This window comes from Sceloporus occidentalis, unplaced genomic scaffold (genome assembly GCF_023333645.1).
Source record: "Sceloporus occidentalis isolate IW3139 unplaced genomic scaffold, rSceOcc1.0.p SCAF_21, whole genome shotgun sequence".
NCBI classification, from domain to species: Eukaryota; Metazoa; Chordata; class Lepidosauria; order Squamata; family Phrynosomatidae; genus Sceloporus; species Sceloporus occidentalis.
In genome coordinates, this window is record NW_028317001.1 from 3503887 (window position 1) to 3530997 (window position 27111).

General features: G+C 45.6%; 1 protein-coding gene across 6 annotated transcripts in view; it reads left to right on the forward strand.

Moving 5' to 3' along the window:
• SYNRG (synergin gamma) overlaps positions 1 to 27111 on the forward strand; it is a 35422-nt gene that overhangs the window by 3613 nt on the left and 4698 nt on the right. Inside the window, exons 3-22 of one of the 6 annotated variants that reach the window (XM_089484166.1) lie at positions 142 to 260; positions 1186 to 1316; positions 1647 to 1752; positions 4474 to 4585; positions 4894 to 5196; positions 7017 to 7235; positions 8235 to 8312; positions 8714 to 8910; positions 9432 to 9680; positions 10193 to 10329; positions 10627 to 10748; positions 11055 to 11117; positions 12789 to 13730; positions 21303 to 21872; positions 22616 to 22779; positions 23533 to 23586; positions 23999 to 24095; positions 24861 to 25009; positions 25644 to 25754; positions 26831 to 26866. In XM_089484166.1, coding sequence (XP_089340292.1) covers positions 142 to 260; positions 1186 to 1316; positions 1647 to 1752; positions 4474 to 4585; positions 4894 to 5196; positions 7017 to 7235; positions 8235 to 8312; positions 8714 to 8910; positions 9432 to 9680; positions 10193 to 10329; positions 10627 to 10748; positions 11055 to 11117; positions 12789 to 13730; positions 21303 to 21872; positions 22616 to 22779; positions 23533 to 23586; positions 23999 to 24095; positions 24861 to 25009; positions 25644 to 25754; positions 26831 to 26866 — 3959 coding nt within the window. The remainder of the gene's footprint in view (positions 1 to 141; positions 261 to 1185; positions 1317 to 1646; positions 1753 to 4473; positions 4586 to 4893; positions 5197 to 7016; positions 7236 to 8234; positions 8313 to 8713; positions 8911 to 9431; positions 9681 to 10192; positions 10330 to 10626; positions 10749 to 11054; positions 11118 to 12788; positions 13731 to 21302; positions 21873 to 22615; positions 22780 to 23532; positions 23587 to 23998; positions 24096 to 24860; positions 25010 to 25643; positions 25755 to 26830; positions 26867 to 27111) is intronic. The other 5 variants (XM_089484167.1, XM_089484168.1, XM_089484169.1 and 2 more) reach the window with 5 other exon arrangements.

A 27111-nucleotide genomic window follows, 5' to 3' on the forward strand; every position in this document is an offset into this window, starting at 1 on the left:
GAAAGAATAGGGATGAGTTCCTATACCATAACATATAAGAGTAGTTCAGCAAAACCTTTGTTAGTTGCAGTTGCATCTCCGCTTCCCGCAGTTGAAGCTGTGGCTAGCAAGAATCCTAACCCATCTTTGTTCCGTCTGCAGGTATGCTTCCCATGCCACAGCAAGGCTTCCCGGTGGTTTCTGTCATGCAGCCCAGTATGCCAGGCATGATGGGGATTAACTACGGCGCCCAGATGCCTCCTGGAGCCATGGCCATGCAGGTTTGGAACTGAAGTTTGTGCGAAGCCGTTGCGCAGGTGGCACGCTTTGTGGGGCTGATCTCTGTGGTCTCCGTTGATCTGTGGGGAATCATAGAATAGTAGAGTTGGAAGAGACCACAAGGGCCATCCAGTCCAACCTCATTCTGCCATGCAGGAACTCTCAATCAAAGCATCCCCGACAGATGGCCATCCAGCCTCTGTTTAAAGACCTCCAAGGAGTGAAACCCATTAAAAAAGCCATAGCATCCTAGGACTCCGATTCAGGCTATTTTCATTTGTCTCCTGCCCTTTTTCTCAGAGATTGGCGGGGAGGAAAAGCCACTCTCTGAGGCTCCTCAAGAGAAACCTCAAGAGTGTTTAGTAGTAAAGAGATGTGCCTATATGAGAAGCCTCATAGAGTGGCATGTCCCAAGGTCCATGCATGGCAGGGGGTTGGACTGGATGGCCCTTGTGGTCTCTTCCAACTCTATGATTCTATGGTTTTGGGGGAATAGATGTATAACATCGTTGAAGAAAGTGATCATCTAACCTTTGGCGGTGAGATCCTGTTGCAAATGTGGCTCAAAACATGCCCAATCTATTTGAAAGAAATCCTCGGACTAGTTTGTGAGGTTTTGTTTTCCTTCAACATAGAATCTTGAATCCTTTTGGGGCATTACATGCACGAAAACCATTGAGCATGGAGTTAGTGACATATGTGCAACAGTCATTCATCACATACACATGCACACATTCCCCGTCTCTCGCCTTTGACTTGGTGAATGGGAATAACTTGATAGCTGTACGCTCGGTGAGCTCAAGCAGCATGTATTTTACTCTTGGGACCCTGTGGGAAGCTGCGTCGGTTCTTACTTATGCCTTGCTAAAAGTGTACGGGATCTTTGCCAGAATCATTTCTTGTTGACATTTCTATTTTTGTTTACAGGGTGGCATGCCTCTGGGTCACATGCCAGCGGCTGGGATGCCGTTCATGGGGCAGGCTCCCTTCCTAGGAATGCGCCCGGCGGCTCCTCAGTACACCCCAGACATGCGGAAGCAGTTTGTGGAAGAGCAGCAGTAAGTGATGATCATGACATTGATCTTTCATTCCTCAAGTGGCTTTATGCCAAAGCAACATTTGATCTCAAAGATACACTTGAACTGCACTTCACTTTCTGTACACTTCTGTACACTACACTTAACTTTCTGTACTCAGTCTTGTTGTGGAGAGTGTATAGAGAGACACCAATAGGAATCACGTTCTTCTTTGCAAATGACAAAACAGGGAAGCTTCCTTATTCCTTGTGTGCTTGGTGCAGCTCTGATGTTTAACTGTGGTTAACAAGAACTCACTTTGCACAAATCATCCTGGTTTAATTGTATTTAACGGTTTCCGCCTTGTTGTAGGAAACGATTTGAACACCAGCAAAAGTTCCTGGAAGAGGAAAGGAAAAGGCGCCAGTTTGAAGAGCAGAAACAAAAGCTGCGACTATTAAGCAGTGTGAAACCAAAGGTATGTTTATGTTTTCCTTGACAGCCTGTTGGATTACATTTTTTTAAATCAACTTCTTCCTGGTAGAGAAAAATTAAAGGGCAGAACATCAATAAAAGCTTAGAATAAAGGGTTACACAGCTTCAACAGAAACAGTTTCCTAGGATATTGAATTTTAAACGTATCCTGGATAATAAAAAATGCCTTTGTGTGCCTTCTTTGGCTGAAGGAAATAATATTTTGGGGAGCCACAAAGGTTGCCACCTTCTTCTTGACAAAGTAAAATAAGGCGATATGCTTTCTTGTGAAGTTGAAGGCTTTCATGGCCGGCACCCATAGTTTTTTTGTGGGTTTTTTGGGCTGTGTGGCCATGTTCTAGAAAAAACTCTTCTAGAACATGGCCACGTAGCCTGAAAAACCCACCCAAAAATAAGATATGCTTTCTTGCTTTATCAACATTTTTATTCTATAAACAGACGGTAATAAACGTTCAGTATTTAGAAGCAGGACCACAATACAAACCAGCCACATTGCAAGGTGTATACAATAGAGGCTGCTTCATGCCAGCCAGTTGCACCACTGCTTAATGTGCGCTGCCCAAATAACAGGGCTGTTACTGTTTACTTGTAAAACAGGATACCAGGGCATAAAGAAACTATCATTATGATTTTACTTATACCTTATAAATAAATAAAATAAATAAAACTTTTATTTATATACCGCCCTTCCATTGATCAGGGCGGTGAACAACATAATACAAATAATACATACAGTAAAACATTTTAAAAACAATCATAAAACCCCCGGTCAGCTCTCCAAATTGCCGTCAGCAAGAGAGAGAGGCCATCTAGGACTTCATTCGGGGAATGCAGTTCGAAATAGGAGGGTCTTTAACTCCCTCCTAAACTGAGCCAGGGAGGTGGCCGAGCGGAGCTCTGTGGGCAGCGTGTTCCAAAGGGTCGGGGCAACGATGGAATACGTCCTCCTCGATGTCGAGGACAGTTTAGCCCCAGGTACCCTAAGTAATTGCTGCCCAGAAGTTCTGAGGGTGCGGGGCGGAATGTATGGGGAGAGGCGGTCCTTCAGGTATCCTGGGCCCAAGCCATGTAGGGCTTTATAGGTAATCACCAACACCTTGTACTGTGCCCGGAAGTGAATAGGCAGCCAGTGCAGGTCTTTGAGCACCGGTGTTATGTGGCTGGTCCTGGAAGTACCAGTGACCAGCCTGGCCGCCATGTTCTGTACCAGCTGTAGCTTCCGGGTATGATACAAGGGTTGCCCCATGTAGAGCGCGTTGCAGAAATCCAATCTAGAGGTTACCAGAGCATGTACCACCGTTTCTAAGTCCCTCTGGGCCAGGTATGGGCGCAGCTGACGAATAAGCCGAAGCTGGTAACAGGTGTTCCTGACCGTCGCATTCACCTGAGATGTAAGGTGAAGCGACGAATCAAGAAGCACCCCCAGACTGCGCACGGAGTCCTTCACGGGAAGCGTGATCCCGTTCAGGACAGGTGGAACTACCACCATTCCTGGGCCAGGGGAACCTATCACGAGTACCTCCGTTTTCTCTGGATTCAGGCTGAGTTGGTTTTTCCTCATCCAGCCCATTACTGACTCCAGGCATGCCACGAGAGGAGAGACGCCATCCTCGGTCACTGCATCAGTCGGAGACATAGAGAAAACTATTTGGGTGTCATCAGCGTACTGATAACCCCGCGCCCCATGTCTCCGGATGATCTCTCCCAGCGGTTTCATGTAAATGTTAAATAGCATGGGAGACAGAATGGCTCCTTGAGGGACCCCAGTTGTGAGGGCCCTCTTATCGGAGCACACGTCTCCCAGCTGCACCATCTGGAACCTCCCGGAGAGGTAGGACCGGAACCACTGGAGCGCAGTGCCCCCGATACCCACCTCAGCCAGGCGCTCCAGAAGGATACCATGGTCTATGGTATCAAAAGCCGCTGAGATGTCCAAGAGCACCAACAGGGACACGCTTCCCCTGTCGATGCCCAGACGGAGATCATCGACCAAGGCGACCATGGCCGTCTCAACCCCGTAACCCGCCCGAAAGCCAGTTTGAAATGGGTCCAGATAATCCGTTTCATCCAAGACCGACTGAAGCTGGATTGCAACCGCCCTCTCGATCACAGTGATGGTGAACCTTTTACAGACCGAGTGCCTAAACTGCAACCCAGACCCCACTTATTTATTGCAAAGTGCCACATCCCTCTGGCTTTCTAGTAGGAAACTCTGGCAAACTCTGTGCTGGGGTGACAACATGTGAGCCCACAGAGAGGGCTCTGAGTGCCACCTCTGACATGTGTGCCATAGGTTCGCCATCACTGTATAGAACTTTTTCTGTTAAAGGTAATTTCCTGTTTAGGTGATCAAGGCTTTGCGCAGCCGAGATTTGTTGATTCTGATAAAAAGTGATAAGAGTGCTAGGATTTGGGCAACGGCTCAGTCATTTCCCTGTGATAATGCCAGCTATTAATGTCAACAGAAGGTGATTCACAGATGAGCATGACCACTACATATATACATAGGCTCCCAGTACTGTGTAGTTCTGCCAACATTTAGCAAATACTGTATACATTTATTTATATGGCTCGGCCTAATGGGTATGATACTAGCAAGTACTGTATTACATAAATTCCAGACAATGTTCTCACAGTAATAGCAATGTAGAGTCTATTGGCGAAGGTGCTCAGTTTTCAACAAAGGTTGCAACTACCGTTTCAGGCGGGAGAGAAGAGCAGGGACGATGCTCTGGAGGCCATTAAAGGGAACCTGGATGGGTTTTCCAGAGACGCAAAGCTCCACCCGACGCCGACATCGCATCCGAAAAATGCAGGTATTCAGTTTTCATAAGAGACTTCCAAAACCAATAATCTCTCATGATTTCAGCTTCTGGGTAATAAAAGACATTTTATGGGTGTACCAATCAAAAGTGATTTTATACGCTTGTTCATAAGAATACCAGCAAAACCATTAGCTGTCTTAAACTAATAGACTGAGAGTACAAGTCAGTCCAGAATTCGACATTTATGAGTCCTAATTTTCAGCGGGTGAGATTTAACAATGCAGTCAACCCTTCCTAACTTCCATTTTGTGTGTGTGTGTGTGTGTGTGTACTTGTGTGTCTCCATTTCCATTTTGCAGATCATTCCACACCATCCCATTCTACCGTGTCTGTCTCCCAAACCTCTACCTTTCTTGACGACGACGAGTTTAGTGACTTTATGCAGGGACCCGTTGCCACCCCAACCTTGGTGCCTCCAACCTCTTCCCAGCCTTTTCAGTCTTGCCATCCTCCTTCCCAGGCTGGGCAACGGCTTTCAGAGAAGGCTGTGGCCCAGACTCTCCCTGCCGTCCAGCTTCCAGTGCCCTCCATCCTTCATGGCACCACTGGGCAGGTCCCTTATATCTCTGCTTCTCCAGCTTCACAAAACACTCAGAAAACAGGTAACATGCCATATCTTTTGTAGGGGGATGGAATAGGCCAGTCTCCCATGAAGGAACTGACTCAGTGAATTCCATCTGGTTTGTGGAAGACAAGTGCCTAGCAAGTGTTATTTGATCTAAGCTTTCATGGATTCCAGCCTGGGTTGGAGTCCATGAATATGTATTTGTTAGTTGAAGTTTAATTTAGGTGTGGGCTATTTGTGGTCCTCTGGAGGTTCTTGGACTAGACCTCTCATGGTCTCTTACCACTGGCTACGCTGGCTAAGGCTCATTGGAGTTGCAGTCCCACAAAAGTTTGGATCTAATCAACTACAGAGGGGTTGCCTGGTTTTAAATCTGAACTGCAGTATTTAGGCTGCAAACCTAAACTTACTCCGGAGCAAGCAGTGGAACCTCCAAACAAAAAGTGCCGAGTGCTGTGTTGTCGTGATCAAGCTGGAAAGATACCCCAGGTACGTTGGATAGTAAATTTCTTAGGTTTTGCTCAGGGTGGGAGAGTCTTTGGCCTTTAGGTGGTTTGGACTTCAGCGCCCCGAGAGCCAGCTGGTACAGCCAGTGGCAACAGGTTTTGTCATTCATGGTCCAAGACATCTAGAAGACCAGATGTTCTTTTCTTCTGGTTTATAACAAGGGTGAGCAACTAGCCCTTAGCCTGAGTAGCCAGTGGTGAGGAAGCACACGTAGTTTAAAACATATCCACAGTTTGCCCATTGGTTTTAGATGCTGTCTTCGAATGTGCTTCCCTCTTCTCTCATGCAAGAGCGGAGAGGCCTCTCCTAAGGTGCTCCTTGTGATCCACTTGTGTGTCATTTCCATTTCTTCTGATCATGACAGTGGAACACACTCCTTACTCGGAGTGTAGTGGAGTCTCCTTCTTTGGAAGTCTTTAAGCAGAGGCTGGATGGCCAACTGTCGGGGATGCTTTGATATGGATTTCCTGCATGGCAGAATGGGGTTGGACTGGATGGCCCTTGTGGTCGCTTCCAACTCTTATGATTCTATGGCCTGTTACAGACTGCCAAAATAAAGCTGCTTCTGGTCTCTTTGGAGGTATGCTATTTAAATGATGCATGGGTCCTAAGAGTCCGGAGGTCGCGCCAAAGCCACACTCCATTCCTAAGCACTGGAGTCCAGCTTTGGTGCAGCTTCTGGATTCTTCGGATGCATGCATCAATTAAACAGCATACCTCCAAAGAGACCCGAAGCAGCTTTATTTTGGCAGTCTGTAAGAGGCCTATGATTCTATGAACTTGACCATGAGAAACTAAGTCAGAGCCCTTTCGGAGAAGTACAGCATGTCTTTAAAAGGGAACAGATCCAAAGAAGGGGAAAGAACATTGAAGAGAACTCATTAGTTAGAGATCTCCTCTGAACAACACAGTGATACAGAATCCTTTATCATTCTGGCCTACTGTGGATGGGTCTGAATGTGGAGGGATTGCACGCCTTGCAGATGGATGTGGCTGACAAAGCCACACAGAATCCAGCACAAAGTCTTGTTTTCCCTCCCGACAAGCCCAAGTGTGTTAGATTCAGATATCATGTTATGCAGAGCACAAAGAGCTGGGGCTTGGGTAACTCCGTCTACTTTCTGTGGAGTGGACATAAACCAGCATACACCGCTATATACCATAAAAGAGTTCTGGCTTGCTTCGATGTGTAAATACGCCAAGAATGTTAAAGGTTTGGTGGATGGGGTAAAGAAGAGATGGGGAAGGTTTTACATCTTGGCCAGCCCATGCTTTGTGCTTCCTTGGGTTGAAGCTCCAAACTGAGGTGGTTATCCAGGTACAAATGAATTCCTCCTTTTATTTGTCCAGGCCCTTCCTCGGAAGAGAAACCCCTTCCACCGGCCGGGTTGAGCGAATCTGGACATACTCAGCTCATAGCTAAAGCACCGGGAGTTGAGCTCGGTGTCACGGCTGTAAGCGGCACCGATCCCGGTTTAGCAGCCAAGTCTGTAGGGGTTCTCCCCCTTGCCGCCCCATGTCCAGAGGCAAGCAAGGCTTCAGAACAAAACCTGTCAGTTGAGGAGTGTGGTGAGCAAATACGTATCTTCGGCAGACAAGCCTATGCTCAAATCCTGCTTGAACGCACTAACTTCTTAACACAAACGCCGGGTGATTTTGCTCTGAATCCCTGCTTGAATAATACCAGTGTTCTCTTAACACGCTCACAATAACGTTGGCAAGACATTTGTTCTAATTCCAACACTCTTTTTCTCTGTAACCCCCAGAGCGGGTTAAACCTAACAAGAATAAGATTCAGTCCTGCCTTGTTTTCAGGAATGAAAAAATACCCCTTCTCCAAATCTGGCATGCTTTTGTCGTGATTCTTGTCCTTGCGGTTGTTAATTTTCGTGGAGGAGGGCATGGGAATCTCATCTCTCGAAATATCACTACTCTCTTGAATGCAATCATTTGTGTAAGCGACGACAACTAATAGAATCAATCTGGGAAAAGAGCAGGATTCTTTTAATACTACTACTAATAACTGCAAGTCATTTACTTGATGTTGTCTTTGCAGTGGCTCATTGGAAACAGCCTTCTTTCTTAGGTCTGTTAGGGCTGAGACTGAATTCTGGTTGAACAATATCCCATGCGTTTGGAATAATAGAATGGAATATCTATCACCTTTGTAATTTAGTTATCTGCCCCATTTCTGTGTAGGTGACCTTTCTTCTAATGGTTGCAGTAATTTCTAAGGGGCCACATTGGGACTGAACAAAACAGTTGCTTACTGGGTCCAGTTAAATTTAAATATGTGGGCGACGGAAAGAAGGCCGCACACTATAACTGCAAAAACGGTTGCCTAGATCCACGAGAGTTTGTCTAGGCTGGATGTTTCCTTTTTCTTTCAGCCTTTCTAAGGTAGTGCTTCATTATCCTCTGGACCAAAATATTCCTGTTTTATTGCACCACTTGCAGAAAGTTGGTTCACTTTCTTTGAAATAAGAGGGCAGCAGTGTTCCAGGTGGAATTGTTTGCCGCAGAGATTTCCTAAATGCTGTTGTCTCTTTTGTGTGTGTGTGCCCTCAGGTGTCGGCGTGTTTCCTCCACAAGATCCTATCCAGCAAATGATGCCCCCGTGGATTTACAACGATAGCTTAGTCCCAGGTAATGATGGTGGCTTTGTTTCTTTACATCAGTTGTTGAGGCGTGTCGGAGGACTGGCGAACAGAGAATGAAGCGCGGTTCTAAATACTGATTGGGTGACATTGGATTTTAAATCGGATTCTTCTGCTAAGCACGATGATAAAAGCAGACCCTGTCTCTGCAGAAGTACATAGTGAAATTTATCCGAAGGGGCTTATTCCCTCTGGAATTTTAAAACATTATTTTGATTGCTGTCCAGCTGGAGTTGCATTGAAATGCCTTAATAATGTCAGACATCAATGCGTCTCTCTGTCTCACACCGATGTCTATGTGCCAGCGTCTAAGAGAAAAACAAGACAACTGCTTGACCACGCAGTGCTCAGTCCCATTTTGACCAACCTTTTTTTCCTCTTCCTTAACAGATCTATACAAGAAAATTCTAGAAACAACCATGACCTCTGCCGGGATCGACACCGGCAAACTGTATCCCATTCTCATGTCATCTGGGCTTCCCAGAGAGACCCTTGGACAAATATGGGCCTTAGCCAATCGCACAACTCCAGGGAAGCTGACGAAAGAAGAACTGTATACTGTCCTGGCTATGATAGCAGTAACCCAGGTAGGACTGAGTACACATTGTAGACTATATCTACCTACATCGTGAGGTAAAACTCAGGGAGGTCCAGGTCGTATCTCTGCTTCTACTGTTTATAATGACCACCTGTGTCTATATCTGGAACCTAGGACCAGACCTATCCTTAGGAATATAGTGACTGCCTTAGGCAGCTACTTTGAATGTCATGTTGCTGTTGTGTGCCTTCAAGGCTCTTTCGACTCGTAGCAACCCAAAGGTCACCTTTCTTGGCAAGATGTCTTCAGAGGAGGTTTGCCGTTGTTTTCCTCTGAAGCCAAGAGAGCATGACTTGCTCAAGTTCACACATGGCCAAGCATGAATTTGAACCCTGGTCACCCGGAGTCGCAGTTCAACACTCAAACCATTACACCACACTTGCTTTCTTGGATGTCATGAAAAAGGCAGCAAACAGTGAACTTGGACTAGCTTCAGAACTGATATGTATAGGACTGAGAACCAGCCATACTGTTGTGTCATCTGTATTGCTTTTTCTCTCCCCAATACAGAGAGGCGTTCCAGGCATGAGCCCTGATGCTTTACACCAGTTTCCTTCTGCCCCAATCCCTACGCTAAGTGGGCTTCCGATGGCCATCCCTGTCACCATGAGCCAGCAGCCTCTGATGCCATCCGTAACGCCAGTTTCCATGCCTCTTAACATGGGGCCAGCGGTTGTGGGGATTGGCATGGCTGCACCGGTGGGCGCAGCGTCGACCCAGGCGTCCAGTACGTTCATGCAATCTTACACTGCAAACCAGGTTAGTGCAATATGAGCCATATAATAAACTGACTTTACAACTTAAGTAGAGCCATTTGGTCTTTTGAGCTAGGGTTGGCCCTCCCACACCTTAAGTGGCAAATTTTGGATGTCATGAAAGACAAGAAAATGGGTTACATACTTAATTTGTTAGCATTGTATTTTCAATGTCAGGGACCAGTGTTTTGAGGGGTGCTTGTGTGGTTTTCGGCCTCATCTGCCAAAATACCTTGCTGGCTTGGTACTATGCATTTTGACTCCTAGGAGTGGGCTGGCATTTGTTGCTCTGTCCCAAGGAGCAAAACGTGGGCCAGCTATGTTTTAATCTCAGTTTTAAGCACTGGAGCCTAGCTGAATATGTCCCGTTCCACCGCTCACCAGTTCTGTACCAGTTGGTTATGGCAAAGAGCTCTAATATATAAATTAACGTCAATTATGTAGTAAATAATGATGAGGGTGTAGGTACCAATGTGTTGTCATTCTGAAAGGTTCTCATGGGTTTGTGTAATTTAGGCAGCCAAACAAGAGGATGATGACTTCCAGGATTTCCAAGATGCTTCTAAGTCAGGAGGGCTGGACGATACCTTTCCAGATTTCCAGGGAGAGGTGTCTGGATCAAGCAATGTGACTGCAGCCCAGCACCAGAGCAGGTAGGGAACTTAAACCTGTAATTTGGTTTTAAGGGCTTTGCACTGAAGTGTGTGTGTGTGTGTGTGTGTGTGTGTGTGTGTGTGTATGTATTGTGTGGCTTTCTTCACCCTAATAGATATCTTACAAATGCTCAGGAACAAGTTCTTTCTTATATTGTCAGGCCCCCTAGTCTTGGACTACTTAATATTTGGCCCCGTTCTTAAGACTCGAGAACTTCTGCTCTCCTGGCTTGAAAACGGTTGTAAATTTCTCATGCAGCACTTTTTGCTGAGCTCTATACTCTCCTTTTATTTCAGTGCCCCTTCGATGCTGATACCCATCTCAGGCGCGAAAAAAATGCCGCCTGCGGTGGACAAATACGCAGCTTTTAAAGGGATTTCCACCGACAAGCTTGCGGACGTCCCGGCTTCCCTCGGAGGTATAAAGCCATTGCCGTGTGTATTAATGTGGCGCTTTCCAACTTTGTTTTTCTCAAGGCAATGTGGTGTTGTGATTGGAGTTTTGTACTATGACTTTGGAGACTGCATACCCTATGTCTGAAGTCAAATATAAAGCAACATTACCTGAAAAACCCTCTTCTTCAAAAGTGAAAAAAGAGTATGTCAGTGTTATGCTTATAGCAAGTACATTAAAACCATGATTAAAACATAAATTGCTAAGAAAATAAATTAAAAATAATAAAATTAATTCTCTTTTTTTTTGTTCAAAATTATATGCACCGTAGACGGCGGAGACAAGTACAGTGCTTTTCGAGAACTGGAACCGCCATCCGAGAGTAAATCCGTGGGTAAGTGTGACAGTTGTGTGTGAGCCTTCGTGTCTTCCACACACAAATACATACGTACAAATTAAAGTTGCTTTCAAGTTATTTCTGACTTAGGGCAACTTATGAACCTACGGCCTGTTACAGACTGCCCAAATAAAGCTGCTTCGGGTCTCTTTGGAGGTATGCTATTTAAATGATGCATGGGTCCTAAGAGTCCGGAGGTTGCGCCAAAGCCACCCTCCATTCCTAAGCACTGGAGGGCAGCTTCCAGATTCTTAGGATGCATGCATCATTTATACAGCATACCTCCAAAGAGACCCGAAGCAGCTTTATTTTGGCAGTCTGTAACAGGCCTACCTTTCTTGGCAAGATTAGTTCAGAGGGGTTTTGCCATGGCCTTCCTCTCATGCTGAAAGAGTGTGACTTATCCAGAGTTACATAGTGCATTTCCATGGGTCAGGGGGATTTGAACCCTGGTCTCCCAGGGTCCTAGTCCAACACTCAAACCATCACACCTGGCTTACGGAAGGTTTTAGCTAGTCCAGCGTTTCACTTTTTATTGTAAGAAGATAACTTAGTTTTGAATTTGTATCGCTTTTAACCCTTTCACCAGCTTACATTTCCAATGGAAAAGCTTGCAGTCTGCCAGTAAGTTGAGTTTTGCCGTGTTGCGTGTCAGTTTGGGTTAAGGTCAGTTTCACAACTTCCTTGGAAGAACCAGCATTTATGTGCCTTGTTCCAAGAAGTCATGTCCATGTAACTGGAGTTACATTTAATGTACCCTCAATGGTTACACCTTCTAACTGGAGTATTCAGCTGCAGATTGGTTAACATGATCGAATTTGTGAAACTGATATTTTTTGTGTGTGTGGTTGTGGTGGTAATTTGAAACATTTTTGAAAAGCCCAAATGGGAGAGGTGTGTGTAAGAGGAAAAGGCTGGTGAATGGGTTAAACAAAATGCTCTACACACCCTTTCATAGTAATAAAATGCAGATAGAATATGCTTTCAAAAAGAAAAACGAGCACATGTCACTTTCCACATTTTCATCGCAATAGTCTGAGAAGGTAAGAGTTACTCTGCTCAGTGTGTGACTGTGATGTCTTGCGTATTCAGTGTACATTGCTCTCCTGTTCCCCTCTTTCTCTGTCAAGCAGAGAGGTATAGGGCTCTTTAGATTGAGATGCTATAATGGATAAATCAGATGTAGAAGGATCGTGGATTGCCCCTTCGCACCATCCACAGAAGAAACTGCTTTCAATCTAGCAATAGATCGTGTGCAAAGTTGACGTATCTCCTGTATCTGAAACAGTGTAATCCTGTAGTTATGAAAATATATCTAACAACTTCAGTGTTCTGTGTATGATCAAGTCAAAGGTCTGTTTGAGTGGGAATCTTAAGGACATGTTTAAATGCTCCTCCATTGAATCCAGTTGGATGTCGTAGTGCTTAAGTTTGGCTGGACTGACCTACAATTTTTTTAAATCGTATATGTGTCTTCTTTATTTAAAAAAATGAAAACATTCCATTCTTGGGAGGAAATGAAATGGAAAGAATACAGCGTAAACAACTTGCCCTGAAGCCATTTGGGGCATGTATGTGAATCATCGTGTGCATTGCTTGGTTTGAGTGTTTGTCACAGGTGTCGTTGCAGAAACCCAGCTTACATTTCCTTCTTGTCTTTGCCTTCAGGAGACAGCTTTGCCGAGTTCAAGTCCGCAGGAACGGATGACGGCTTCACGGATTTCAAAACCGCCGACAGCATCTCGCCACTAGACCCTCCGACGAAAGATAAGCCTTTCCCCCCACCTTTCTCTTTGCCTACACAGTTGAAGCAACAACCGCAAGCAAAGCCTTCCCTGAATTTGGCCGACTTGGATCTGTTTTCCTCAGCCTCTGTTGGGGAGAACAGACCCCCGCCCTTCCCAGCCACCTATAATGCCACCAAACAGGCCTCTTTCCCACCACCGCCAGCATCAGCCGCCACCCCGACTCTGACAGCACCCAGCAACAGCTCGGTCTTGGCTGATGACTTTGCTGACTTCAACCTCTTTGGAGGGTTGTCCAATTGTACTTCCGCCACGACTCAAGACGAATTTGCAGACTTCATGGCTTTCAATAACAGTACCAATGCTCCTGAGCAACCGCCAGGGGATAAATACAACACCCCCAAGGCAGAGACCGCTGCTCCTCCAGCCGGTGCCTCCTTGGTGAGTGTTGCGAAGGGCGGGCAGAGTTCAGCTCCCGCTTCTACCAAGTACGACATCTTCAAACAGCTGTCTCTGGACGGCGCCACTTTAGGCTTCGAAGAACTGAAAGATCACACCCCTTCGTCCGTGAAGAGCGAGGACGACTTTGCCGACTTCCATTCCAACAAGTTCTCTTCCGGTTCGGAAAAATCTCTGGTGGACAAACTGGCCGCTTTCAAGCACGCCAAAGAGGACTCTGCCTCCGTCAAGTCTCTGGACCTCCCCTCCATCGGAGGCAGCAGCGTGGGCAAAGAAGACTCTGAAGATGCCCTCTCTGTCCAGTTTGACATGAAACTGGCAGATGTGGGAGGAGACCTTAAGCATGTCATGTCTGATAGCTCTTTGGATTTGCCAACGGTTAGCGGCCAGCATCCTCCGGCAGCAGGTGAGGAACTAGTTAGATTGCTCTGGTAACCAAGGCGGCAGATATGTATCCAACATTGTCGCTCTCTGAGCTGAATATCAGTATTACGCATTGGTCCTCCAGCGGGCAAAGGCCTTCTGAACTTGTATTGCTGGCTAGCTGCTAATGTCTTAACCAAGCAGTGTTACCTATTTTTGTTGTCTGGTTTAGATTTGATTGTTTTGCGGTGAAACCTTTACACCATGCAGTATTACTGACGTCCTCTTGACACCCCCAGTTCTGGCCAAAACACTGTTCCAGTGTTCATGGTGACACTAAGAGTGTGCAAGACGGACTACTACTCCCAAGGGATTGCCTCACCTCTTAAAGTTTTAGCGAGTGAGTTTGCAGTTTAGCTCTGGGCTGAAGGCTTTTGGAAGCCGCAAGCCTATATCCTATTCTTGGAGGGATCATCCATCTCTGAAAGTCTCTTAAGATCCTAAAGTTGCTCATTTCCCAAAGGACTGAGATGTGTGATCATATGCAAGGGCTGGTTCTCCCTCTTGGCTGTGAGAAATACACAGGGGTTGTAACTACCAACAGGGCTTAGTACAGACTGAGTCCTGTTACTGTTAAGTAGGGTGAGCTCTCTTTGCCCAGGGATTATTGTCGTATGCTCCATTTTTGAACACAAAGGTCCATACCTATGTATGGAGGTGTGTGTTTCTGTAAACACAGAATGGCCCCATCTGTGTGTTTTTCACCCTGGCATGCGCTCTTCAAAGTAAGTTCACAACGGTGCATACCGGCGTCCAAGAATACAGTGAAATCACCATTCCTGACCCTACAGAGCCTGCCTATTTCAATGTGCAAATGCTGGGCTTCACAAATACCGCAACATACAAATACCAGCCCACCTTGTGTAGTGAAAATGGCTCTGTCTTCGCAGGGCGCTAGTGTTATGGAAGCTTCTTCCCCATGGAGAGAGCTGATAGCACTACAATACTTACTGATGCGCAAGAGTTGCATGGATGTGGCCGGTTGTGTGGGTCGCTCCCATCGGAGCTGACTAACTACTGTTGGGTGAGAAGGACACATGTCATTGCCCTTAGGACTTCTGGCGATGCCACACTTGTGTGTTTGCCAGCTTTCCCTGGTGAAATTAAAGCCAAGGGACCCTCAGGGCTGCTTTTGGAGAAGGTTTGCCCCTCTTAAAACTTCCTTTGTCAAATTAGTGCCAGAGCTTACGAACTGGGCATCTCCAAACCAGTTGCAACTCATTCAACTTTATGAGTTGCTGGTGAGGAATGGGGGTTGCTGCTTTTAAAAATGAGTTTACATAGAGGTAGTAAACACTGGATTTACTATTTCGTGGCCTTTGAAACTGGGGAAACGACAGTGTTCCAAAACGTTAAACAGTGTTATCCATGGACGTTTGTGGCAAGGGGGCTGTTGCTGCCAATACCGCTTCCTTTAGACACAAATTATTGGCCGTTTCTTTCTTTTTGGCCCCCCAGATCTTGGGTAGTGAAAACAATCACAGTACTGTAACCTCGCTTTCCGTTTTTACGGGGCCGAAATCCCTTGGTGGCTTTAGATGTGGGAGATTCCTCTTAACAGGGTGCAAAATATCAGGAATGATTCTTCTCCGTGAAGAAGGAAAAACGTTTTTTGTATGTTTAAAATGCTTGTGCAGGGTGCTGGGGGTTGTCAGTCTGCGTTCTCAGAAGTGTTTTGTTTCCTTTTGGTTTAACTTTGGGGTTTCCCCCCCCAAAAGCACTTTTCCCCTACTATTTTCCTAACCCGCCTCGGATAGCCGATGGCTCTTTTACGTAGCTCATTTCCAAGAGGCGAGTTTGACGTCCGTAGCAAAGACCGACTGTTGCCATTCGGTTTCTTTTGAGGGGTCCAAAGTCAGCAGGTTTGTGTGTGTTTCAGTGTTAAATACTTTCAAAGTGTCATTATCAGTTTTGTTCCTTCTCTTTCCAAAGCCGAAATGATCTCCTGATCGACTTTCCAGTGCCAAGTCCAGCTTTGTCCTTATGCTTCCTATCTCCTGACAATGGTGAAGGGATCACAATTCTCGGCTCACACATATATTTTTGCCATGCATACCTCATTGCTCAGTGCTGCAGTGACACCAAAGCTAACCAGGTTTAATGCCAACTAGTGTCTACTCTGGATCGGCATTTCAAACCTTGGCTAGGAAGGGGTCATAGGCCAAAATAAAGCTGCTTCGGGTCTCTTTGGAGGCATGCTATTTAAATGACGCATGGGTCCTAAGAGTCCGGAGGTCGCGCCAAAGCCACACTCCATTCCTAAGCACTGAGTGCAGCTTTGGTGCAGCTTCCGGATTCTTAGGGTGCATGCATCATTTAAACAGCATACCTCCATAGAGACCCCAAGCAGCTTTATTTTGGCAGTCTGTAACAGGCCATAGTTAGCCATTTTGTGGTAGTTCATTTTGTTGTAGTTCAGCGGATGATCCCTGAATCATGGTTCGGGGTCAAAGAAATACTTACTTTTTCCTCTAGCCTCCTCCTTGTCCAAAGTTACTCTGAACTGTGAAGTTGAAGGGTTTCATGGCCGGCATCCATAGATTTTTGTGGGTTTTTTGGGCTTCGTGGGCATGTTCTAGAAGAGTTTATTCCTGACGTTTTGCCAGCATCTGTGGCTGGCATCTTCACGTTTCTCTAAAGGCGAAACGTCAGGAATAAACTCTTCTAGAACATGCCCACGAAGCCCGAAAACCCCACAAAAACCTATTGACTCTGAACTCTTTATTTATGAAATCCACTTTATCCGTTGTCTTATTTCTCTCTCATTCTCTGTATATATATTTATATATCTATTTATATGCATATATGTCTATGTTTTGAAGCATTTCAGGCTCTGAACTGGTGATGCCTGAGTATCTATATACCTTCCTTTGACATTTGCCTCCTTTTAAGTCAGTATTCTCCCTCCACGTTTTCCTTTTGTAAACTTGAACTGTCAGAAAAGGGACAGTATCCCTTTATAAGTCTTTGGGAGAAACATTTGCTTGGGGGAGACCTCTTTTCGGTCATCTTCGGAGCCTCGCAAGTGACAGTCGCGAACCAAAAAACCTAAGTACGCCTTTTGGCACAGCAAGGAGGCTTTCTAATCTCCTTCTTCAGTGACAAGTTCATAGGAGAAGGTGAGTTATATAGGGACAAATGCTTGGCTGGGAGGGGATGAGAAAACCAGTTGCCTTCAAACCAAAGGCAGGGTTGGAGGTACGAGAGACGTCTTTTCTACGAGGGGATACTGTCTCTTTAAACTTTTCCTTTCCTATTCTTTGTGTGGACGATAGCTCATATTTAATTCATAACGTGGCTTGAAAGTACGCTTTGGTTTGGTGCGCCTGCGTTTTCTTTTTAACCGCCAGGAACTGTCGGCGCACTTGCTGCATGTTTCCATTTCAACCGGTTTCCTCCGCTGCTGCCGTTTCCATGACTTTCCTGCCAAATTGTTAATTCTTTCCTCAATGCTTTTTCAATTTGAATGGTTTGGTTCTTGGGGGTCTTTCATCCCCTTCCCCAGTTTGTCTTCCTTGACGCTTTCTAACACTGCAGCAAAGGCGCAGCCTCTCTTCCAAGTAAACTGTGCGGAGGTAACTAGTCTGTCGAATTTGCCAACCGATAAGCGATTGGGAAACCCTTTGTAAATTTCAGCCAGGTGGAAACATTCCTCTCCTCCTCCTTTTTCTTTCCCTCTCTTCTTTTCTTCTTCTCTGAGACTTACCTATTTTCCGGATGAATGTGCCTTTTTTTCGAAGCCTGCTTTGACGTTTCCTTGCGACGACTGGCCTGCATGCTTTGATTCTGATGCCTCCCCCTTTGAGCTCCTGTATATCATTCTCTTTTGTGATCTGTAAAGTCCTGCTGTGTTTCAATAAATATTGATCTTGGCATATTTGGAAAGTCTGAGCACGTGTGATTTTTCTCTCTTCTCTTTCCCTTTTTTTTGAGAGTCTTTTCTCGGGTTGTTACCGGCGAGGGAAAATAAATGTAAAGAGGTTTAAAGCAACCGTATCCCCTCCTTCTTGAAAAGTGTCTCTCCGTCTCTCTCCTTTGGTGGTTTTCAGGGTTGGAGGGTGGTCATGTCTGGTCCTTACATGAACCAAGATATAGCCAAGAAGACAGGCCAAAATAAAGGTGTTCTGGGTCACTTTGGAGGTACGCTGCTTAAATGACACATAAGAGGCCAGAAGCTGCACCAAAGCTGCGCTCCAGTCCTTAGGACTGGAGCATGGCTTTGCCACGGCTTCCGGCTTCTTAGGCTGAAATATAGGGCCTACCTCCGCCAACCTGTTGCCCTACAGATATATGTGTTACTATTATTTTGTTGGAAACTACAATCTGGCATGTCTAAAAGGCACCAGGTTTTGCCGAAAGCTGGTCCTAAAGGTCCTGAGATCATCTCCCTTGAGTACCACAGAATAAAAAGAGAGATGCACCCAGCGCTGGAGCTTAAAATCTTGGTTTTCCTCACTGTGGCGATGGACGCCTCTTAAGAGGATTCAGATCTTTGCTCCCCAGAAGGGTGAGATCCAGCATTAACCAAAGGGAGCATTTACAATGCGTGCCTCTGTGGCCGAGGCAGGCAAATGCGCCTTTTCCTAGAGGATTTACGATGGTTCACATTTCAACTGTTCTGCTCCTCTGTGCTTCTTCTAGGCCTGAAATTTTACATAGTACCCTGTCCTCCTCCTTCGCAGTCTCTGCGAATCACACAGATGGGTTATTCTGCACCTGTGCAAAACAACCCATTTGTGTGAATTCGCAGATGACCACTTGACGAAATATGGTTCCAGGTAAGCAACCTGTCCTTTCACGGGTGACTTGGGAGTCTGAACCAGACCAATACCATCTTCTGGGCTTCTGGTGTGTTCCATTGTAAGATTGGCCAACTGGGTCAAGATTTTATGCATACAGTGGTACCCCGGGATACGAATGCGCCGCCTTACGAAATTTCCGGGTTACGAAAAAAATCAATTGAAAAATCCATTTCCGGGTTACGAAGGTTATTCCGGGTTACGAAGAAAATTTTTGGTGCTTTTCGGCGCGATTTCGCACGAAATCGCGGCTTTCGCTATTAGCGCCTATGGGCATTTCGGCTAGCGAAAGTTTCCGGGTTACGAAAGCGGCGGCGGAACGAATTACTTTCGTAACCCGGGGTACCACTGTATATCTGTCTGAGGTCCTGGGCATCACAGTCTCTTCCTGGCTACACTACCTGGCAGTGGCGGGCATTAAACCTGACACTTTCTTTATGCAGAGGTGTTACTGGTTTTATGAGATTGTCCAAATGCATCTGCGGAAGTAGACTGAAGTCTACAGAAGCTCACGCTGCCAATTTCTTTCTTTCAGTTAGTCTCAAAGGGGCTACAAGAGCTCTCTACGTACTTATTTTATGAGCGTATCCCCATGTATTTTAGACTCCCGAGGTGGATTCACTTGCACATTGCTAACAAACGGCCTGTACGGACAGGCCAAAATAAAGCTGTTCCGGGTCACTTTGGAGGTATGCTGCTTAAATGACACATGCATCTTAAGAGGCCAGAAGCTGCACCAAAGCTGCGCTCCAGTCCTTAGGACTGGAGCATGGCTTCCGGCCTCTTAGGACGCATGCGTCGTTTAAACAGCATACCTCCAAAGTGATCCGAAGCAGCTTTATTTTGGCCTGTCTGTACGGGCTCAAAGTGTACTCAGCTTTACAGTGCTGTTACTCACAACCTAATGAAGACCAGATTGGAAACTGTATTTCAACCGATAGTCAATATTCTGTGGCTACTGGGGAAGAGGTGGCATACTACTTTTGCTGCTGATAATAAGTATTGAAATCTCCCATCGCAGTCTGTGTTTTGTACTTGCGAAGATGCTTAATGGGACACTGACAAGAGTGTCCTGGTGCACATCAGGCTCTACCAGTATACCCCAGTACACTCCAGCCAGTGTCCCAATGCACAGTGGGACAGATGCGCATCAGGACTAATACACATAGGGAGCGATGCCCGTTGCACATCAATCACTTTGCAGGCTTGCCTGTGCGGTGACACAACAGCAGCCTTTTACTAGATGCAACCATTATGGAACTGGCCAGTTCTACTTCCCACAGACTGTAACGCCTCATGTTGTCGTTGTTGTTGTGGTTGTGTGCCTTCAAGTCTTTCCCACCTTGTGGTGATCCTCAAGAGAACCTATCCCGAGGCAAGATTCATTCAGAGGGGGTTTGCTTTTGCATTGCTCTAGGGCAGTGGTTCTTAACCTTTGGTCCTCTAGATGTTTGAGACTTCAGCTCCCAGAATTCCTGACTCCCAATTCTGGGAACCGAATCCTTTTGGGATTCCCAATTCCTTCTGGGAATTGAAGTCCAAAACATCCGGAGACCCAAAGATTGAGAACCATTGCCCTTGGGGTTCACTTTCTCTCAAGCAGGGATCACATTGACCACAAATACGTCTCCGACAAATACCTCCCTAATGCTACTTGTTGTCAAAGGTTCTTCGCATGAGACATTTAGGACCCACACAAAACCCAGCCGTTTTGGTTTGTACGTGTTGGTTTTTCACGGTCCGGTTCTCCCATGAATCTGGCGAACATGTAAGAAACGGGCCTCAACAGTTGTCGAGATGCTTGGTTTTAATGTTCAGTTAGAAGTTAATGTTCAGAAAGCACATTCCCAGGCATGTGTAAAGAAAGATATTAGCATCTTTTTGTAAGAAATAGCATCTGTCTTAGCCTTTTTGTCGTTCTGCAACAACCAAACCGAAATGCAGAAACAATATAAGCTTGACAGAAAGCAAACCGCAACAGGCTTCTCCAACTCCTGTCCTCCAATCTGAGACTAAACAAAACTATTTGGGGACTGCTTGGGACCCATGGCAAGCAGGTAAGTGTTGATGCTTCTGGGTTGTGTTTCAGGGAAACAGGGTGGAGGTTTGTGCTTTTCCCTTCCCAGCTTTCCGAGGCCAAGAAATGCCTTCTGGCACTGGAAACGTCAGCCCAAGAACGCTTTAGAGAGATGAGGGGTCCTGACACAAAAGACAGTGTCGACAAATACCTGCCTGGCATTGTGTCTTATCTCCTCACAGAAGGGCTAGTAAAGTTCGAGTCAGATGGATTTCCCTTGGAAGTCACTCACGTTCTCTTCCAGTTCTGTGCCTTGAGCCTGCCCACCATGCTTCCCATAGCAAAGGGTAACATGTCTATGGAGAAGCATCCTTCATATTTAGGTCTCTGTGTGTTTGGCTTCAAGTCACCTGCCAGTTTATGGTGACCCCATGCATTTCAGGCATAACACAGGCATACTCAGAGGTGGCTTTGCCAGTTCCTTCCTCTGAAATATAACCTACAGAACCCAGTGTTCAATGGCTGTCTCCCATCCAAGCGGACCCTGCTTAACTTCCCAGATCAGACAGGATCTGGTGCCTTTAGCGTATCTAAGCTGCTCCATATTTAGGTAGAAAAGGAAATTTTGGAGGTACTCTAGCATGCACTAGAATGATTCTGATTTCTTGGGGTTCAGCGCTGGGTGCGTTGGCTGGTTGCCACTACTCTTAATGGTTTGGTTTTTGTTGTTCTCTCTTAGATCTCGATGACATGAAGTACGCTCCCTTTGGAAGCTATAACAACGGCTCTGCCCTGAGTAGCTTCCCAAGCTTTGACTGGTCTGACAAAGAAGACACCTTCCAGAGCAAGAAGTCCACCTCTGTCCCCCTTCCACCGGGAGCTGGGTCTTCCTTGGCTACCTCGGTCCTCCAGAAGAAAGAGACCTTCTTCGGCAGCTCCGAAAACATCACCATGATGACCGTTTCCAAAGTCACCACCTTTGCAAGCGAGGACGCCCTTCAGGACGCGAAGTTCTCCCCCTTTGCGCACTTCAAAGACGCTGACCGCCGCTCGGTGGACCAAAGCGACGAAGACGTGGAGGACTTTGGGGCGTTTGCAAAGCCTCTGGGGCAGGTCTGCGAGAGCCCGGCTCCAGGCGCGAACCAAGAGGCCAGCTCCAAAGAAGGCACTGATGATTTTGGCGAGTTTCAAAGCGAAAAGCCAAAGATCAGCAAGTTTGACTTCTTGCTGGCGACGTCCCAAGGCAAGATGAAGTCTAGCGAAGAAATGATCCAGAGTGAGCTTGCGACTTTTGATCTCTCTGTTCAAGGTGAGTTGAATATCATTGAAGTTGCTTCTCAGACACAAATAGTTGTAAGGGATGAGGAGCTCAAGGTGCCTCTGGCTGAAGCAGGCCAAGTAGATCCTAAGTCAGTTTTTATGTGCATTTTAAATAGCTTTATCAGAACAGAAGCACAACTGATTGCTTGACTTGAGTTAGCCAAATACAAGTTAAATAAGTCTTACTTGTATGAAAAAGCTCAGTTGATAGGACCTTCTTAGTGGCTGTCATTAGACCATGAAAACCCTTTCCGTCCCTTGCTGTCCTTCCATAACCAGATAAAGACTTTTCTGATTCAAATAGCCTTTTGAAATCTGAATGTTTTAAAGAATGGCTTTTTCAGAGGATGCACTATTTTGACCCATTTTTTAAACTTGTTTTTTGATACGTTTGATTCGGTTTTAAATTGTTTTCAGGCACACAATAACAACAAACACCAATGTTTACTGGCTGACAAGTCGCCACGCCAATTTTAATCTGTAATGTGTTCATCTTTCACATTGTGTCTCAGCAGTGGCCTCTACCTCACACATTTACATGCCTAGATATGGGAATACCCCTTCTACAATGTCCCAAATCTTTTTGTGTTCAAAAAAACATTGATTTTTTTTTTTGAACGACAGGGAGTTGAATTAGGTCCCAAAATATGGCATGCCCTGCTCTGTCCTGTTTTTGCACTCGTAAGGAATTAGGAACGATCCCCAAGTGTTAATGCATTTATTTCCTTCCAGGATCTCACAAGAGAAGCTTGAGTTTGGGTGACAGAGAGATAAGCCACTCCTCGCCTTTGCCGTCCCTGGAGCAGCCATTTCGAGACCGGTCAAATACTCTAAGTGAAAAACCGACTCTGCCTGTTATCAGAGACAAATACAAAGATCTTACAGGAGAGGTAGAGGTGAGGAGAGATCGAACTAAGAAACCGCTTAATGAAGAAGGGCTACCTGGCTGCAATTTTTAGACCCAGGGTGGGCACAAGGCAGCCAGGAATATGCCCCCTAAAGCTGTTTTTCTGCCTTAAAAGAATGTTTAAATTCTATATGAAAACATCCAGTAAGAGGCTGTTGTAACTGTATTGGTGGTCTGGAAAAGTGGCAGATGCACAACAGGAGCCATTGTGCATTTGGTCATGTGCATCAGGACATCAGCTAGGGAGTGCCAATGTGTATCACTAGAGACCAGTGTACATCGGGATACTCTTGCTGATGGCCTGCTATGTACATCTTCTCTGTTCACTGACTTGCTTTCTTAGCCCCTCCGCTACATAACTTAAGTACACATAAAGTTGCATAACAGACTCTGATAGAGGATTGTGGCCAATACCATTCATGTATTTAGTGTAACAAGGTGACTTTCAATCTATAAAGGGTGCTAATATTACATTTCCCCCCACTTTCTCAAGCATTTCCAATTATTTTCAGGGGAGAAAACCTTATTTTCCTCCCCATGGCGTCAAAATTCCTGGACATTATACATCCCCATTGCCTAGATAGTGAAACCTAAGGACCATATCCCATCCCACTGCTAAGTGAAGCTACCTGCATCTTTCCCAGCTACTTTTAGTTGGGGGTGTGAAAAAGTCATCCATAAAGCAGCAGACCATCCTTTTTCTTAGCACCCTGGAAATTATTCTGTTTCCCTTTCTCTGTAGGAAAGCGAGCGGTATGCCTATGAATGGCAGAGGTGCCTGGAAAGTGCCCTTCAAGTAAGTATGCCATTCCCATGTATCAGGATAAAATGTGTTTTCCTTCTTTGTACTTGTTGTTGACCTAACAGCCTGAAACACAAATCATCCAAGGATGAAAACAGGCTTGTAGAGCGGAGAGAGTAGTTGCAAACATCTCTACTTTTCCAACATTTGGCCTATATGTTGGGGAGGGAAAACATTCAACAACCTTTGAGAATATTCTGTATATGAGGATCCTCTTCTTATACAAACCAAAGGTTCAGGTGTTTCATGGTCTTGTAGCTGAGAATCTTCACTCTGTTGTTGCCAGAAAGGTTGAGATGGGCCATTGTTTGGATGGGAGCCTACCTGGGAATCTTCTGCGCATCATGCTGAGTTCAATAGATGAAGGCAGGCTACAAATGCAATAACTAAACCTCTTGTCTGCTAGGTCATCAAGAAGGCGAACGACACCCTGAATGGAATCAGCAGTTCATCTGTATGCACAGAAGTAATCCAGTCTGCCCAAGGCATGGAATATTTATTAGGTATGATTTATATTACCATATCTCATTAACGCGGGGGAATTAACTGGAATTAAAAAAGTCTTGTGAGGGATGAGTCTAGCTTTAGACATCTATTTCTAGGACAGAAAGCAAACGGAGAAGCTTTATAAAACTGTCCAGACCAACATTTTATGGTGCTTGTTGTTGTTTGTTGTTGTTTGTCATTGACTTCAACCTGAGACCTTCCTTATCAGCTGGTTGGGGTTTTGCAAACTCAGGGCTGTCACTTCTGTGAATCCACCTATAGTACTTTCACCCTCTTTTCTTACTGCCTTCCACTTTATCAAGTATTACTGTTTTTTCCAATGAACCGTGTGCACGGGATGCAAAGGTTTCTTTTGAAAAACATCAAAATGCTATACTAGCAGCTATACTTTTTCCTCTTAACAGTAACATTACATAGAAACTGGGCAGTCTTCTAAATCGTTCCACGAACAGGATCCAAATAGAATGGATCTAAACAGAATCAAAAACTAGGTAGAAGATGATGAGACAGTGAGACCTTGGAGACCTACTTGCAGTCAAGGCAGATAGTACTGGATAGTTAGTATACTAACTTGTAGTAGAATGTTTCAAAAGTAAAATTTGCTCTCTGCCATGGCTATGAACACCTTCTGCTCCCTGCTCTTGGTGGAAAAGGAGCTTTGCTCATGATGGAAAAGGAGCTTTGCTCATGGTGGAAAAGGAGCTTTGCTCATTCATTGGTACCCCTCTGTTGACTTTGTGCTCTTCTTCATCTTCTCACAGGGGTCGTCGAGGTTTATCGGGTCACCAAACGGATCGAACTGGGGATCAAAGCAACCGCCGTCTGCAGTGAGATCCTCCAGCTGCTGCTGAAGGATATCGATAAAGTCTGGAACAACCTGATCAGCTTCATGTCACTCGCCGCACTGACGGTAAGGCATTTCTTTGAGGTCTGCTTCTTTGGCCTACGATTTATTTTTTTGCACATGAGAACATAAAATGAGATGAGAGGACTAGAGTGTGATTAATAGCCGCTTATAGAAACACAAACTGCATCACATCTGAGAGGGAGAAAAAGTTTTGACTGAACATTTGTGGGCAGAGAATCTTCCCTTTTATGAATTTGCTTATTTTTGTTCGACTTCTCCATGCCAGTGGCCATGCCCACATCCGGTGGCATTGATTATATAGCTATATACCTAAGTTAACAAAGTAGATGTGTTTCTGGGCATTACAGAAACTTTGGTACCGGGGGCAGGAATAACACAGAAAGTATAGGTATAGATGCCTACCACACAAAAAAGGAGAGCAGATCAACGTGCTCCAGCCAACTTTTTATTCAGATTGAGCAATGTGCAAATGCTATATGAGGCAACGAAGTCATGTAGGCCTTGCTAAAGTACACAAAAACATTTGCAACCATCTAGAAAGTGGTTGGAAGACCTTGCGGAAAGACACTAGGAGACAGTATGAGGCTTAGACAAAAAGTCTTGCCTTTTATGCTTTCTTGTGTCCCTATGAAAGTACACTAGGATTTTTTTCCCCTCCCTCATATTTCTCCTGCAGCCTGATGAAAACTCGCTGGATTTCTCCTCTTGTATGCTTCGCCCCGGGATTAAAAATGCCCAAGACCTGGCCTGTGGCGTGTGTCTGTTGAATGTAAACTCTAGAAGCAAAGTAAGTATAGCGAGGCTGTTTGGGGGTTGGGTTTTCCCCCCTTCCTAATCCACACTCCTTTTTTTTCCTTTTTTGCAAAGAGTTTGCATTTGCTGCCTTTATATTTTGTTTGCTACGTTTAACTTCGCTAATTTTAACATCTTGAAGCATGACAAACCTTCTCTGGGGGAGATTTTGAAGAGGGCACAACAGAATTAGTATAGCTAATGCTTTGACCCCTGGCCAATGTATATAATGCTTCTTGTCAGTGGTCTACTTGCTGGAGGGACTTGAAATGGCCCTAGAGAAGTGGAAAAACAGGGTTTAGGAGGAATAAGAGCTTGTCCACATGGGTCAAATGACCCTATTTTCTCCTGCCCTTGCATCACCCTGTCTACACAACACAACTAAAGGCCTGATTTGACTGCAGACTGTCTTCACGTATGAAGGCAAGGCCTCTCAGCAAACCCAGGCCATTAAAAACACATTTTAAAAAACCATTTGTTCCAAACCTTCCCAGAAAACCGAGAACGAATGGGTGCTTGTTTACACAACGTCCTGTGAGTCACTCCTCTGAGGACAGAATGAGACACTCAGCCATGTGAGCGATGCTGGGTGCCTCATTTTCAGCCTCGGAGATAATGCCTTAAGCTGGCATCAGCAATGGCAGGTGGCATGTGAACAGCCACCTGGCATCACTTTGTAATGGGGAGGACTTGGGGCAGGGGGCTAGAATACCCCTGGCTGCTACCAGTGTAAACCCACCCTAAGCTCCTGGACCTGAAGGACTCCAGCATGCAGGGAGACTAGGTGTTTCCAGAAAATCAAGGTGTGCATGATTTCCCAAGCAACTGGGAAAGCATAGCTGCTTTGGAGTTCAAATACAGAGGGTTCCTAGGACCCGGCTTAGATATGATATTTGTTTTGCTTTAAATGGATGAAGTATATATGCTTGTCAGCCTTCGAAACCCAGCTGTTGGTGGCATGGAGGAGAGCAGCCAAAGGCCCCTAGAGTTAGAGCAGCGAATCCTTCAATTCCAGTTTGCTCCTGTGTTTTTGACAATGATGTTGACCTTCTGTGGTTTCAACATTTTCAGAAAGAAGAGAAGCCTGCGGATGACCGTCCTAGAGAAGTACGAACCCATAAAAAGCTACCTTTTTACATGTCTGCCCAAACCGAGGGGGTGGTGATGGTGGTGGGATGTTGCCTTCGTTCTCCTCTCTCCCCAGTTTCTGTAACTCTCTATAGTTTCCTCCCTCTCTAACCTCTTGCTTTTAAACAACCCAGTTGGCACCGGAGTGTGTTGTGTTGGCATGCCTGTTGTCTGTGAGCTGTTGTGCTTTTTTGCTGGTGTGCGTTGTGATGTGGCAGTCGAGT